At 36.7% G+C, this 17,158-nt stretch overlaps 1 protein-coding gene across 1 annotated transcript in view; it reads left to right on the top strand.

The window, feature by feature from the left end:
• STAG1 (STAG1 cohesin complex component) overlaps window positions 1-17,158 on the top strand; it is a 392,478-nt gene that overhangs the window by 185,681 nt on the left and 189,639 nt on the right. The window contains exon 6 of the mRNA XM_019654594.1: window positions 9,427-9,503. Within this exon, the coding sequence (XP_019510139.1) occupies window positions 9,427-9,503 (77 nt within the window). The remainder of the gene's footprint in view (window positions 1-9,426; window positions 9,504-17,158) is intronic.

The raw sequence follows: 17,158 nt of genomic DNA, 5'->3' as shown, positions 1-17,158 counted from the left end.
GTGCCAACTTGGGCCAGTGAAGCAACGTCCTCCACAACTAGACTGAAGAACAAAAGGACAGCAACTTGTCTGTTCCCCTTCCCTCAATTCCCCAGCACTGTTCCCATCCCCAAATTCCCCAATAAAAAATGTTTAAAAAAAAAAGTACATGTGAGATTATTTGGGACCTCCTAGTGACACAACTTTGAAGCACAGGTTAAAGAAACAGGGCCCGGTCATTTGTATGCAGTTTGATTAGAAACTAATAATTCTAAATCTCAAATATTTAAATCCTAAGTTATCTTACATATTTTATGTAACTGGAGTCAAATATGTAGTGTTGCCTATAAACAGGATACTTTATAAATAAATATTTTCATTCTGTAATTTACGGATCCCTTTAACATTATAGGCACGTTTCCTTGTGCTTTTTTCTTTACCACTTAGAGGTGAAAACTGGCGCTTTTTAAACGATACCATTTCACTCATGGTTTGATTTATTAGAAAGAAACTAGTCCAGCGTTTTCTTCTCTCCATCCACTAGTCTAGAGTCTTGGCTTTTTCATACCATGCTACAAAGGGTAAGTTTTTTCTAGAACTAATTCTTTACTGTCACCATTTTATTTCTCCTTTCAGTTTCTTAAGACTGAAAATCTTGTGGCTGATATTTTTCCTTTAATGTGTAACTTTTTCCTTTTTGAATTCTCAAATTCCTTTAATAATGTTTTGAAATATTTTGGGCCTTTTTCACAAAAGTGCGTAGATCTAAATTTTCATACAAGTTTCAAAAGGTTCATAGATACTTAGAAATCCATGTACTACAGATTAAGAAGCCCTGCCTTTCTTGAATCATATTAATATTAGTAATAGAGCCCCAATACATTTATTTTCTTTACTGGTCTTTCCTTTAATTCTCATCTTACGTGAACAGCTTTAGCACTGAAGATGAGGTTATATTAATAGATGTTGAAGAATTAATAAAAAATAGTTTAAAAGGTTATAGTTCTAGGGCAATAACTTACTTGTTTTGGGTCCTGGGCTATACTAGCATGGCACAACCAGCCTCAAAATTTGAAATTCTAATATTTTGTAAATTTACCTATTCTTGGTATGGATGAAATGTGCCCCATGCAGTCTTGAAAGACTGGTATTCACATGCTACGTGCCAATAATGTTTATTTTTTAGACCATTTAGTTTAATGTTTCACTGACCTTTTGTATTTGCAGAGGCAGAAATATGCAGTATACCCCCTTATCCATGGTTTTGCTTTCCATGGTTTCAGTTTTCCATGGTCCAAAAATATTAATTGGAAAATTTCAGAAATAAAAAATTCATAAATTTTAAATTGTGTGACATTCTGAGTAGCATGACAGACTCTCAGTGCTACCCTACTTCATTTGCCTGGGACATGAATCATCCCTTTGCCCAGTGTATTTATGTTGTGTACACTACTCACCTGTTGGTCATTTAGTAGCCATCTGGATTATCAGATGAACTGTCTCAGTACTGCAGTACTTGTGTTCAGGTAACCCTTAGTTTACTTAATAATGACTCCAAAGTATGGGAGTAGTGATGCTGACATTTCGGAGACACCAAAATGAATCCATAAAGTGCTTCCTTTAAGTGAAAAAGTGAGTACAGTACAATAAAATTTTTGGAGAAAGACTAAGTATGTTTTTATAATTGTTCTATTTTGTTATTAATCTCTTAAAATGACTAATTTATAAATTAAACTTTATTAAAGGTATGTATACATAGGAGAAAACATTGTATGTACAGGGTTTGGTGCTAGCTGTGGTTTCAGGCATCCACTGGGGTCTTTGAACATATCACCCTTGGATAAGGAAGTCTACTTTTTAACAAGGAATGTTACAGAGTGCAGGCTGCCATCTAGAGACAGACTCATCCTGGAGATAAAATCACAATACTTTCTATTTATAAGGCATTCTGAAATATAAGTTTCAAATGTGTATCTTTATAATAACCTGTGAGGTAATTTTTTCCATTTTTGCATGTACTACCTAGACAAACCACTTACATCCCAAGATATTTATTATTAAGCTTGAAGTGCTCATTAAAAGGCAGTGAAAGTACCTGTCTCTTTCTCTACATTTCCCCCACTCCTTCTCTTCATATCTTGTGTCTTATATATAAGTCACTGCAATCCTAGGTAACTTTTTTTTTTAATTGTAAGATTTCATTCTTTTTTTTTTTTTTTTAAAGATTTTTATTGGGGGGATGGGAATAGTGCTGGGGAATTGGGGGAAGGGGAACAGACAAGTTGCTGTCCTTTTGTTCTTCAGTCTAGTTGTGGAGGACGCTGCTTCACTGGCCCAAGTTGGCACCATCATTTTGCTCTTCCCAGTCGAGGCAGATCAGTCACCGGCTTCTGGACGGCTGCTCACTGCGGCTGCTGGCCGCTCACGCTGGCTGCTGGCTACACACGGTAGCCCATGGCAACCCACTGCCACAGGGCCTACAGCCTACGCCGTCGCCGGCGACTCACGGCAGTCCATCTCCAGGTTGAGCTGTTGTTCAGCATCTTAGCTGTGGAGGGCAGTGTCACTGGCCCTCATATGTGGGATCCGAACCGGGGCCCTCTGGTGTCCCAAGCCAGCTCTTAACCATCACTCCACTTGGCCAGCCCTCCTAGGTAACTCTTAAATCCTATATTTCTGGTATGCAAGTGTTCTTTAGTAAATCCTTTTCAGTTTTATTAGCCTCAGCACTTTTTTCTCCTTTCCTAAGTTAAATTTTCTCTAATTTATCCATATTTATTTTCAGTTTTTCTCCTTTTTATTTTGATTTACCACCTGTTGTTACATAAAGTAAAAATGAAAACAAAAAATTAGACTGTCAAAAAATTTTCCTCTCATATACTTGGATTATCTTGGTCTACCACCAGGTTAGATTTTCTTAAGACTCTATAACTCACTCTTTAAAAGAAAAGCCATAAAATAAAAAGGCTATTTCATACATGGACCCATTATTTAGAAAGCATCTACTGTTTGCAAAGCTCTCTGCTAAGTGTTCTTAGGCAAAGTTAGTGTATTTGAGCCACACCCAGGATCAACAATTTTGAATGAGCTAAAATGTTTGAATGTGCTATAAAAATGATAAATTTAAAAGGGCCATTGGTTATATTTGAATATATTGTGTTGCTGCTAAGTAAAGTTCTGTCTGCCTTCAATCTTCAACCTGTTTCTGTATCCAGCTGGAAGGATACCAAGAAGGCTAGATAGAGCTCCTTGCTCTGGCCGGCATCATAGAATAGAGGGGAGGGGTAGAACTGAAAATGATGAGGAGGGTAAGGTGAGACAATTCTCTAAGCCATGGGTTCATATATATATGGGGTAAGACAGTTTGCTGGTTCTTGCTTGACTTCTCTGACAAATACTTCTTTATTACCTTAACTCACACTTGTAGTAGGTTCAAGGCATTTTGGACAGGGATGTTTAGTGCTGTTGTATGTGATCAGCTCCACTCTGGAAGTGGAGACTATAGGTCTGGGTGATAGGAAAGCTGCTGGAATGACTTTTCCTGTTTCTGAAATATAAGAGGTAACTGGTTTCATTCTTTAAATAGCATTGGTCTTGCAACATGCACAGTTAGCAACCTGGCTTCCAGTAGAGTTCAACTAAGGAACAAGAGCTTGTAGCTTGCCTGCAGAATGAGCAGGATAATTATAAAAAAATAAATACTTCAAAGTAGGAGAACCTTATACTAAGCATCTCATATACTACAGGTACAGTGCTAAATACGTTAGTTATTTCATTTAGTTCTCGTATCATCCTTAGTCATTTGTTCAACAAACATTTTTTGAATGCCTCCTATGTGCTAAGCACTATTCTAGGCACTAGGAATTACAGCATTGAACAAAATAACATTCCTGCTCTGAAGTGGTATTATCACCATTTTAAAGATTAGAAATCTGAGTTTCATAGAGAACAATTGACTTTTCTGGTGCTCTGTTGCTAATACCCGGTGGAGCTGAAATTTAAACACTACAATGTCTGTAACTTCTTCAGGGTTCTGCTATATATATGCTGTGACTGCTGTAACCACAGTCTCTCTATTTTTGCCTGTATAGCTAATTATGCAAAGGTGTTCCATCTTTTGTGTCCTACAATAGCTGTTAAGAAACTACATAAAATTTCTCATTTCTGGCAAACTTACATTGAACATTCTTATGCCTACACTCTAATGAGTGCATATTGATAGTGACTATACAAATGCATAGTATGCAAGGTTGAAGAACAATCTGTCTTTTGGTTCAGTTTTTAACATTTTTTCATTTGAAATGTATTTATTCATTATTTTGTTTGAGTAATATATTCATACAGTTCATATTTCAGGAAATGCAAAGGATATGCCATATAATGTCTCGCTTACATCCCTAAACTTCAACCACATATTTCTCTTTCCCAGATGCAAGCAATTTTGCCATATATTTGCATATCTTTCCAGAAATATAAATGCAGAAATGCATTTATCATCAAAGACATATATATCCTTTTTCATGTATGACTATATCCCATAGATATCAATTATAGACAGCTTGATTATTTTTGACAGCTCCATGGATTCCATTGACTTTAAGAGCCAATAATGAGTACTTAGTCGTGGATCCTGTAGCCAGGCTGCCCGTATGATACTATAGATCTGCTACTGGGAGACCACTTGAGCAAGTTGCTAAACCTCCAGGTGCCTCAGTTTTCTCATCTGTAAAATGGGAGAAAGACAACACATTTTTCATAGGATTGTTGTGGAGGTTAAATGTGTTAACATCAAAGGCTTACACAGCACAATGCCTAACAATTAATGAGCACCCGAAATTAGCTGCCACCTCCATTGTCATCATCACCACTTTTACTTATTTAATCAGGTTCTTGTTTTATGGGCATATAGGCTTTCTTTTCTTTTTGCTATTACAAACAGTTTTCAGGGAAAAACCTTGTACAATCATTATTTTGCACATGTATGGGTTTATGGACGCTTTGCAACAGGTACAATGTCAAGGTCAGAGTATATTGTAAATTTGTGATTTTGGTAGACATTTGCCAAATTGCGTACCCCAGAGATTTTATCAAGCTACACTCTCACCAGTAGTTTGACATAATTTAAATAATCAAGAACTTGATGGTAGCTTTCTGATGTTATGTCTATTTCTCATATTACTCATATTTAAAAATGACAATTTTGAAAGTTCTTCCTTTATCGTCAATTAGAAGTATAGTCCTGGCAGGAGGACCTGCTCAAACAATCTTTATTTTTTAACATTAAATATATATGTTGGTAGGTTATTCTTTCAGGATTCTCACAGATAAGATAACTTCTTAGTGTTTAGAGTATGGAAGACAGTCTTTCTTTCCATTCTTTATTTTCAGATATTTATGTTTCATGAATTTGAATTATTTAAGATCATTAATTTACCTTTATTATCCATAATATTTGGATAATTTTCTGTTAGAAATACTCATCTTTAAGAACCAAGAATGCAGTGTTGAACTGAAATTAGCGTTTTAATTTGAGTATTAGTCTTGAGTTACAGCAAGATTTTTTTCGTTTGTCAAAGAAAGCTTTAAGAAGAAGAGAGAAAACCTTAAGGTATCAGGCATTTTTCCAGGAACTGGCGTGGGAATATAAAGATTAACAAATACTGAATCTCACCATAATTTACCTCCAGTGGGTGAGCTAGATAAGGCCTATTTCCAGGTTAGGAAATGTAAAAAGTGACAAAGAAGGATTTATTAGCCAGAACTTTGGTCATTTCCTAAATCTACTTAGGTAAATGACTAAGAGTAAAAGAAATCAAAATAAGTTGTCAGAGAATACAGTACAAGGATGTAGTGCTATAGAAACCAATATAATGAACAAATGCTTTAAATAGAATAGATGGGTTATTACTAAGAAAAGGGTGTTTGATGTAGCAATTAGGAGATAATTGGTGTGAGGACGCAGTTTCAATAGAATTGTGGAACCCAACTGGAGAAGAATGAACAGTTGGAAAGTAAATAGACTAATCTTTGGAATAGTTATTAAGGCAACAGAAGGATTTTCCTCTTAAATAATCTCAGTAACAAGTTTCTGTTCATTTCAAAATTAGGACTTTAAACATCTGATTTTATTGTATTAGCAACTGTTATTTGTAGATGGTAGTCACCTTTAAAGATACTAAGCATGAGACTGTTTCATACTGTTTTTAATGCTAGTTAACTGTTTTTTTTGCCTTTCATTTTGTAACATTAAATTAATGCAGCAAAATAGTCCTCATTTCATAAACTGACATAGCTAGTTCATTGAAATTACTGTTAGGACTTCATTGTTATGAAAACAGCCATGTTTATCATGGAAATAGAGTTGAGCATTATTTGCACTGTAAGTATTTTAATAATCACATATGTAACATATTAAAATAGTAAGATTAGCATTGTCCCTTTTCTTGAGTTTTTTAAAAATCAACTTTACCAAGGTGTAATTTCCATAAGTTAAAATTCAGATCGATGACTTTCGACAAATGTATACAAACAGCCATGTAACGATATTCCATGAATATATAAAAATATTTTCATCTTCCTGAGAACAACTAATTCTTTCCATGTTTAATAACTTAAGGATCTAATTTTACTTCTGCTTGTTTAGTACTTACGAATGTAATTTTAACTATCAAGGGTTATTGTAATAACCCTTGAAATTACATACCTTTTATCTATAGGAATCTATTTCAGATTGATAAAATAGTTCATGACCTAAACAAGGTTAAATACAGTTGACCCTTGAACAACAGAGGCTTGGAATGCACAGGTCCAGTTATACGTGGATTTTTTTTTTTCAATAAATACACAGTCAGCCTTCCATATCCCTGGGTTTCACATCCGTGGACTCAACCAACTGCAAATCGAAAACAGTATTTTTGATACCCTGTTGGGAATCAGAGGATGCTCCTGGAACCAATATCCTGTGGATACCGAGGCTATGACTGTAAGTTATGTTTTTGGGGAGTCAAAAGTTATACATGGATTTTTGACTGCTTGGGGGGGTCGGTTCCCCTAACCCCCTTGCCTTGTTCAAGGGTCAACTGTATAGTTAAACAGTTTTGTTTAATTTGAGTTATTTTAAGAATGTCAGAAAGTTGCTTTCACTTAAGATCATTTATAATTAGAATTTACTGTGTTTTCTGTTTAATTTTTAAAAAATTATCTAAAAATGCTGTATTATAGGACATAAACAACCTGTCTCCAGTACTGTTGAATACTATCTATAATACCGTTTTTGGCATAAAAACATAAAATCACAATATAAGTTTTTCATTTTGTTTAGGAAATTGCATGTTGTGGAGGAACTCTTTAAAAATAATTTTTTTCTCACAAACCTCCCAATCTGGACTCTCTCATATCTACAACTGGATATAGGGATTACTTGTTCGTGGTACTTAATGAATTCAGCATCCTGAATATGAATGAGAGAGCTGTATATCAAGTAATTAAAACTGGTTATAAAATGGTTCTGATTAAAAGAAAGGGCAGACATCATTTTTCTCATTTTACAGATTAGTAAAAATTAAGTCAGTTTAAGTTTAATGTGTTACATGTATCATTGTAGTTTTTGTTAGGACTCTGAATTAAGACCATATTTTGATGACTTTTCGTTGCTTTTCTGCTCCATGCTCTTTCCTGTAAGAGCACAGTACATTTCAAGACTCCTCCCTGCATTTCTAAATGTGATTTGAATTGGAGTTGGCAATCACTGACAAGGAGCCTGTCAGAGGTTATAAAGTAATTTTTTTCTTACTGATTCATTGAGTCTTATTCTTGTGATTTTTTTTTTCTTTTTAAAGATTTTTATTGGGGAATTGGGGGATGGGAACAGCACCGGGGAATTGGGGGAAGGGGGAACAGACAAGTTGCTGTCCTTTTGTTCTTCAGTCTAGTTATGGAGGACGTTGCTTCACTGGCCCAAGTTGGCACCATCATTGCGCTCTTCCTGGGCGAGGCAGATCGGTTGCTGGCTTCTGGACGGCCGCTCACTCTGGCTGCTGGCTACACATGGTAGCCCATGGCAACCCACTGCAACAGGGGCTGCAGCCTATGCNCTATGCCGTCGCCAGCGACTCATGGCAGCCCAGCTCCAGGTTGAGCTGTTGTTCAGCATCTTAGCTGTGGAGGGCAGTGTCACTGGCTCTCATATGTGGGATCCAAACCAGGGTCCTCGGGCATCCCAAGCCAGCTCTTAACCAATGCGCCACTCAGCCGGCCGGCTCTCTTGTGATTTTTAACTTGAATATTTTACATTTATACACTTGAAACTGAACCTCATTTTATTATTAGACCAGGGTTCTCTGTACTCAAGGTTGATTTTAAACCTTTTTTCAGTTTCTTTAAATTATGTTAATTTTTAACACAAGTTTTTGGTATAAACCACTCTTATCATTATTAAAAGAATGATAATATTTATATAGCCATATTTGAGATAAAAATAAAGTAGCTAAGATAAAAGTAGTATGAAAGAATAAAATGTAAATGAAGCTTTTTCTTTGACTGATATGTAGAAGTTATTGAACAACTTTTCATGCTCAGAGAAAACATTTAACTGAAATGTATTATTAAAGGGAGATTTAGTTTTACTTTATACAAGAATATTCTGATAAAGAATATCCGAGGGCCGGCCGAGTGGCACGATGGTTAAGAACTGGCTTGGGACGCCAGAGGGCCCTGGTTGGGATCCCACATATGAGGGCCAGTGACACTGCCCTCTACAGCTAAGATGCTGAACACCAGCTCAACTTGAGCTGAACAACAGCTCAACGGCTGCCGTGAGTCGCCGGCAACGGCGTAGGCTGCAGTTCCTGTGGCAGTGGGTTGCCATGGGCTACTGTATGTAGCCAGCAGCCAGCGTGAGCGACCAGCAGCCCCAGTGAGTGGCTGTCCAGAAGCCGGCGACTGATCTGCCTCACCCGGGAAGAGCGCAATGATGGTGCCAACTTGGGCCAGTAAAGCAACGTCCTCCACAACAAAACGACAGCAACTTGTCTGTTCCCCTTCCCCCAATTCCCCCCCCCCAAAAAAAATCTAAAAAAAAAAGAATATCAGAAAGAGCCATGAAAGAAGGTAGCACTCTGTACTTGGAATTTTTTCAGACTAAGTAAGCCATCTATATGTCTGGATAGGACCAGTATATATCTAAGTCAATTTTCAGGGCCCTCCCTACAATATAAATTCATTGTTTTGTGTCTTTGTTTCTTCCTTCCCCATCATTAATCTCAATATTTTTCCTTATTCTTAGGTCATTTAGTTCTTTTAAAATGTCTAAAGAACTTAGAATAGATAGGAGTTTGGTGGAGGAAAGAAAAACCAAAGCTTACAAAACTTTTCAAACAGTGGCCAGATTAAATTTAATGTTTAGCATGGAATAGAAAAGGATTAACTGTAAAATCTGTTGTTCCACAGGTACTGTAAGAATAGAGATGTTTCGAAATATGCAGAATGCAGAAATCATCAGAAAAATGACGGAAGAATTTGATGAGGTATAGCATTTCTATATTTATACAAATTGCCTACTTATACTTTTTAATGGTGAATTTGTTGCTTATTTTAAGTTTTGATTTGGTGTTTAGTAAAAGAAGGTAATACTATTTTCTCATGTATATGATAATCCATGCTACTAATTCCAAAATTAATGATCTCTGGGTATTTGATTACTACATTGCATGGAGGTAGCACTGGATGGTAACTGATAAACATAAGAAAATTAGTGGTATGAGGTAGAAATTGATTCTTGACATTCATTCATGAAGACCACGTAAAATTCCCAAATTTATAAATGCATGTCTAACAGTTTCATATTTTGTGGAATGCTAGCTAGTCCTGTTAAATGCTTTAAAGAATAAAGAAATTTTGGAGGTCAAAGAAGTGTGAACAGGTTTCATGTTATACTTGTCTTAGAGATTGTCAAAGAACAAGATCTTATTTAAGGTTCTTAAAAATCCTGTTGGAGAAAAACCTGCTTAACTTTATTTAATCCAGAATTCCCAAAATTATTCTATATGGATCTTCTCACCCCTGCCCCCATTGTGTGTGTGTGTGTGTGTGTGTGTGTGTGTGTGTGTGTGTGTGTGTGTGTGTAAAATGTAAGTGGTTATTAGGACAATGGGAATGTTTGATTTACATTTATAATACATGTTTTGTTTGCTAGTGTTCACAAACTAATCATGCAGAAATCATTTTTTTTTGCTTGCTTTTCCATTTTCACTGAAGTGCTCAAGTAGTTTTACACAGATTGTGTGTTGAAACTTTCACTGTTGTATTTCTCTATTGTATTTATAATGGAGTCAGTTCATGCCTTGCTTTAAGCCATCATTAATTCCAGTTTTAATACTCTGCCTTTTGATTTAAGTCAGATTTCTATGCTTTTGTAAATGTTCCTTTTTCTTGACTTTTAACACTAATGACAAAGATTGATTTTCTTCTAGGTCCACTCTTTCAGTGCAGTGGGCTCAGGCTTTTTATTATTAGTAGCAGTAGTACATATTTTTAATTTAAAAAAGTACTACAAGCACACATTGCACAATACATATATATTTCACCAGGTGTTCCCACTCTAACATCACAGACGAAAACATTTTATGTACATCGTTACAGAAACATTCTGTTAGTGTCTTTCTGTCTTAGTTACATTCCATGGGAGGTAGGGGAGACCTTACATTGTGATCCATGCATATATATGAAAATGTGATCAAACAATATGGTAAATGTTTACATTAAAAATTGCCATTAACTCCCCTCAAAATACTTCCCCTCACTTCGCACTTATCCCATCATTCCTGCTACTTTCTGAGGCAGTTTTGGAAGTCCTCTTTCTTGAGTGTCTTTAGTTGTGCTATCGTGGATGCCTCGATGTCCTGAATTGATTCAAAATGTTTACATTTCATGATCATTTTGACTTTGGGGAAGAGCCAGAAGTCACACGGTGCCAGATCTGGTGAATAAGGTGGATGAGGACACACCGTAATGTTTTCATTTGACAGAAATTTCCATACCAGAAGCGATGTGTGACACAGAGCCTTTCAGTTGTGACAAAAAAAATTTGGTGAATTCTTCTGTCCAGTGCCATCCACCAGAAGGGCAAGGATCTTCAATATGGGAAGTAGTATGTTGAAACTTAGTAACAGTGTATGACAAGTTTCAACTTGTTCGGTGCAGTCAGGTGTTAAGAGAAGGTGTCTTTTAAAATACGCCGTAAATCACCCTCCAAGACAGTGCTCCATGTCACACATGGCTTCTGGTATACGGCAATTTCTCTCAAATAAAAATGTTATGGTGTGTCCTCATCCACCATATTCACTGGATCTGGCACTGTGCAACTTCTGGCTCTTCACCAAACTCAAAAAGATTCATGAAAGGTAAATGTTTTGAATCGATTCAGGACATTGAGGCAGTGACAACAGCACAACTAAAGACACTCATGAGGGGTGGACCAGGTGGCTCAATTGGTTAGAGCGGGAGCTCTGAGCAACAGGGTTGCTGGTTTGATTCCCACATGGGCCAGTGAGGTTTGCCCTCTGCAACTAAATTGAAGACAACAACTTGAACTGAGCTGCTTCTGAGCTGCTGGTGGGTGGCCAGGTGGCTTAGTTGGTTAGAGCATGTGCTCTTAACAACAAGGTGCTGGTTCTACTCCCACACGGGATGGTGGGCTGCAACCCCTGCAACTATATTGAAGGACAACAACTTGACTTGGAGCTGGTGGGTCCTGGAAAAAACACATTGTTCCCCAGTAAAGTTAAAAAAAAAACCAAAACACTCATGAAAGAGGACTTCCAGAACTGCTTCAGAAAGTGGAAAGAATGATGGGCTAAGTGTCTTTGACGTGAAGGCGAGTATTTTAAAGGGGTGATTAATGGCAGTGGGTCTTTTACTATAATAAATTCTGTTTTATTTAAAAATTCACTGTATTATTTGATCACACCTCATATATAGATATATGTAATATATATAAAAATATATATCTCCATAATTGCTTGTCTTCATTTTCGTAATCCAAAAAACTCTGAAATTTCAAAGGACTTTTTTGCAGTTTAATTGATGGCAAAAGCTGGCCTTGACAAACCTGAGGCTATTTACAGTAGAATCTGCCCCAGATTCTATGGGGTTATGATGGAATATAACTGTAGTAACTTCTGTAATTAAAAAACTAGATTCTGAAAAACTTCTGTGGGACCACTTTTCCTAAAACATATTCTTTGTTGTTACTTCATGAGTTTTTATGTGGCAAACAAGATAACAAAGCCAGATTAAAGTGCATGTGGCAGGTTTACTGACCAGGCTACTCCATTACCATGCCAGGCGTAAAATATAGGTGTTTCAGATTACAGATTTAAAAGTAGTATGCATTTATGTTCCTTCAGGGCACTAACACATGAGGAAATGATTATATAGAGTTTAAGACGATAGTTCCCAAACTGTGCTGTACGTTAATAGCACCTGGGGATATTTAAAAACTACTGATGCCTGCCTTTCTCCCACATTGCCCAGACATCCTGATTTAATTTGTAAGGCATACACATGGGCAGAGGGATTTTTAAAGGCTCAGCAGGTGATTTTAATGTACAACAAAGTTTGGGAACTACCGTTCTAAGGTAAATAAAAAGAGAAAGCCAAGATTTAACTTATAAAAACAATTCATATGTAAGAATAGAATAAGGGGAAAACGGAAATGAATATATTGTGAAAATGCACAATAACAGTAAACCATTGCTTTTGTAGTAAGATTGTGAGATTACAAGAGGAAGATGAGGAATTCAGTGAAATGAAGGTTATCGTATACCTAAAATATTCTTGTGAATATTGTCAGATATACAGAGTATATTGGAGAAATAGTTAACTGTTACCAAAACTGATAATGATGAGTTAAATGTAGCAAATGAAAATTTTTAAAAGGTACTTCTTTCATGTTCCTAAATGCTTTTTCTCCCATATTGGAGATTACTGACCTAATCACAGAAGATTGTTTTAACAAACACCATTCTAATTTTTTTCCCGTTTGTCAGTAAAATTAACACAATTTTGATTATGATTAGAATCTATTTAAAGCACAGTTATACATTAGATTCTTCCAAGGCTGTTCATTTTATCTTCAGTCGTTTTAGCAGAAAGCTTTGCTCTTTCTGCTGCACTCAAGAAACTGCATTTAAATGGTTGCATATTGTTAAATATACAATACTTTATTACAGCGGTTCTCAACCTGTTGGTCGCGACCCCTTTGGGAGTCGAACTACCCTTTCACGGGGTCACCGGGTACTCGTATGTGGGCGTATCTGCATGTGGGCCTGGAGATTGATAGAGGAGCGGTGTCTCGGTTCCTAAGACCATCGAAAATATGTGTTTTCCGATGGTCTTAGACAACCCCTGTAAAAGGTTGAGAACCGCTGCTTTATTGGATTTTTTCCTTCAAAATACTGTGTAGGTCATTTAGTTCACTGGGGGGGTGGAGTGAGGTTTGTTTTGGTAAATTGTATTTTATAGCAAAATTCTGAAAGATCTGATGACAAGAACCATTGGATCCCAGGAGCCTAGAACAATGTCTGGTTCACAGGGAATAGCCATTAAAATTTTGTTAAATGAATGAATATAATGTATTGGGTTGTTGGAAAAGTCATGATGCAATTTTGCAACGAAAAACATAGAAAAAATAGGTCATGACTTTTCCAACAACCCAGTATTATGGGCAAGTAAAGTAACAGTGAGATGAGTTAGAAGTAGCTTAGATGCAAGGTCTTTAAATTTGCATAAGGTGGTCCAAGAGTATGTTGTTGCCTGAGAAAATGTACTGTAGCTTCTATTCCTTTTTACAAGCTGGTTATGCTTATAACGTCTGTTATGAGATAACTTTTCTAAAACCTGCACACAGCCAAAAGTGCTTTGTAATTGTAATACCAGCCTAATTTAAAAATATATTAATTCCCCAAGCAGTCTGTAGCTCTTCAGAATTAATAGATACGCTTGATTCCTGTTGAAGCCAGCTGCCCAGAGGTAAAGCAAAATGTAACAGTCTTTCTTCCCTAGATTGTTAGAATTACATCTTTGTTAGAATCACATCTCTGTTAGATTCACATCTCTATTAGAATCCAGACTCTTAGGTATGTTTCCCAAAGGCCAGTTTTTATAGGTTTCATATATTTAAAGTGTATCTATGTAAGGAAACCTTTGCAACACAACACATTTGGTATTATTCACTTAGTACCTTTAATTCTTGTCTGTTATTTTGTATTGTATTGCTCAGAATTATAAACAGAGATTGTGTCTTGTGATCTTCTAAAATGATTATAATTTAGAGCTTTTCTGTCTTCTTATTTCTAATATGTGCTTCTGTTTATTTGTTTATCTAAACTTAGGTATAGAACTTTTCATGCGTTTATCCATTTGAGCATTTATTAATCAAGGTTTAAAATATTAAGAAATGTAAAAATGGCTAAATAGTATACAAACTGAGAAAATGTTCAGGAAATGCCAAAGATATGGTAGAGGAAAGCTCAAATTATCTCCATTCCCAAATCCAAGTCTCTAAATTGTAACTGACTAGTGATTGTTTTAGACTTTCTTAGTTCTGAACCAAAAAAAAAAGTTGTTTTTTTTCGCTTCTGCCCTTGGTGAACAGAAGGCTATGCAGTTTTGTTTATTATATTACAATGTAGTTTGCACTGTACATGTATTTATTCATAGAATTAAATGCACTACTAAATCAATTTCTTGTCAGATGTCGATAATAGATCATCATGGCTTTAACTTTTACAGTGGTCTAAGAAGAGTTTTTGCAGGGAGTTAGTGCTGCCACATTTATCATTCTCTTATGATTACATATTCAGATTTTTTCTCCTCAGAAATCTGTGCATTTCTATTTCATGAAGAGTTAAAAGTAAATAGTATAAACAATAAATCCATTTTATTGGTCACATGTAACTTACAAAGTGAAAAAACAAGTGAAGAGTGCCATTCCTAATGTCAGCCCCTTTGAGCACTGAACTCTTCTTACTTACTCTTCTCTCAGGATACTTCAAATACCATTTTGTGACACAAAACAACCTGAAATGTGAACCTAGTGAGGCCATGCCATGCTTAGTCTGTATATTAAACATTAGTAATAATTTATTTCTTTTTAGGTAAAAATGAAAAGGTTCTAAGATTTTCTTGTTTTCTTTTTTTTTTTTTTAAAGATTTTTATTGGGAAACTGCGGGGATGGGAACAGTGCTGGGGAATTGGGGGAAGGGGAACAGACAAGTTGCTGTCGTTTTGTTCTTCAGTCTAGTTGTGGAGGACGTTGCTTCACTGGCCCAAGTTGGCACCATCATTGCGCTCTTCCCGGGCGAGGCAGATCAGTCGCCGGCTTCTGGACGGCCGCTCACGCAGGCTGCTGGCAGCTCATGCAGGCTGCTGGCTACATACGGTAGCCCATGGCAACCCACTGCCACCGGGGCTGCAGCCTCCGCCGTCGCCAGTGACTCACGGCTGCCCAGCTCCAGGTTGAGCTGTTGTTCAGCATCTTAGCTGTAGAGGGCAGTGTCACTGGCCCTCATATGTGGGATCCGAACCGGGGCCCTCTGGTGTCCCAAGCCAGTTCTTAACCATCGCGCCACTCGGCCGGCCCACTAAGATTTTCTTGAAATACACCACTTAGTTTGTGTTGTACATGTTACGTACTTTGGAGATGGCTCCAAGTTGAGAAAGATTGACAATATTAAAGAAAGGAATTAAAGTTGGGAATTAGAAATGCAAAAAAAAATAAAAGGAAGAATCAGGTAGAAAAACTCATCAAGACTCAATAAATTGTTATCAGTTGGTAATGTGAAAAGGAATAATAACACAGGAAAATAATATTACAGCTGTGAATCTAGCAATGCAAATTATTGGAGACAAGAGAAAAAATGCTGAATAATAATAGCAAATACTTATACTTCTTTGTGCCAGGCACTGTTGTGAGTACTTTAGATATACTTAACCCTCACAACATTTTTATGAGGTATGTGTTTTATGCTATTATCTCCATTTCACAGATGAAAACAGTGAGGCAAAAGGGGTAAGAAGCTTGCCTGAGCTCACGCACCCGGTAAATGGCAAAGCCAGGAATTGAACCCAGACCATCTAGCCTCCTAAGTCCATCCATACTCCTGTAAATCAAAATTAATTTTAGCCTCTAAAAAGCATTTATTTGAGCAAAAGGAGCTGCTGCCCAGGAGACATAGATTCAGATAGCAACCTAAATTATGCTGGAGGGAGAACAAAGAAAGGCAATGTTTATAAAGGCAAAACGCACAAAATGTAATTTTTTTTTCCATGCAAATGACAGATTGTTAGCTAGGTTAACAGGGATTGGTTATTTCCAATATGCAAACAAGGCAGAAAAAATGACAAGGAGGAGGTCAAGTTCATATGTGTTCATAGCAGTTGTTCCAGGATGTTTAAAGTTCAGCCTTGAGCTAAATTGAACAGGTTTAGCAACTTAATAGCAGCTCTGAGAACTGAGGCACAAGATGTGCTTAAGCCACATAGTCCTCATAGGCTCCACTTCTTTAACAGGCTCCCTACTCCATTTTAGGGGCTCCTGATATTAGTGACTCTGTTTTAGATATTTTAGTTCACATTCCCCCGTTTGATCATGATCTTTCCTTGGAAAGCATTGATGATCAACCATTCTGGCATAGGTTATTAGGAATATTTGGTCCCTTATCTCCAGGAAAGTTTATGCTTAGTGTGTCATGTACCACCTAGGGGTGGGGATGAGGTGTTATTGTAATAGAAGTCATAATCATAGGGGCAGCAGCCACATTTGAGCAATAAGGAGGCCCCATGGAAGTCTGGTTCTCATCTGGAATTGTCTTCAACCAGGATGTCAGTTGAAGCAAGTCATTCTTCCTGGGGAGGGGTTGGGTGGGCTCAATTAATCATCTCTAGTATTTGTATAACCATTATCTGAAATTTTTATAGGGACTTAAAGCAATTGAATAGGCAAAACATCAACAGTTTGATGAGGTACATCAAACAAATCAGAACAATAATGAGTAAAACAATTTGCACTCCTAATCGCTACCCTATCCTGCCTAGTAGTATAACCACAAGTGATCAAAAATAACTGGGGAAGTGGCAGTCCAGTGGCACTCAAGTAACAGTTGTACCTTTTCCACTTGG

Source organism: Hipposideros armiger, unplaced genomic scaffold, assembly GCF_001890085.2.
Source record: "Hipposideros armiger isolate ML-2016 unplaced genomic scaffold, ASM189008v1 scaffold_226, whole genome shotgun sequence".
In the NCBI taxonomy this organism is placed as follows: domain Eukaryota; kingdom Metazoa; phylum Chordata; class Mammalia; order Chiroptera; family Hipposideridae; genus Hipposideros; species Hipposideros armiger.
This window is presented reverse-complemented; position numbering and strand designations above follow the sequence as displayed.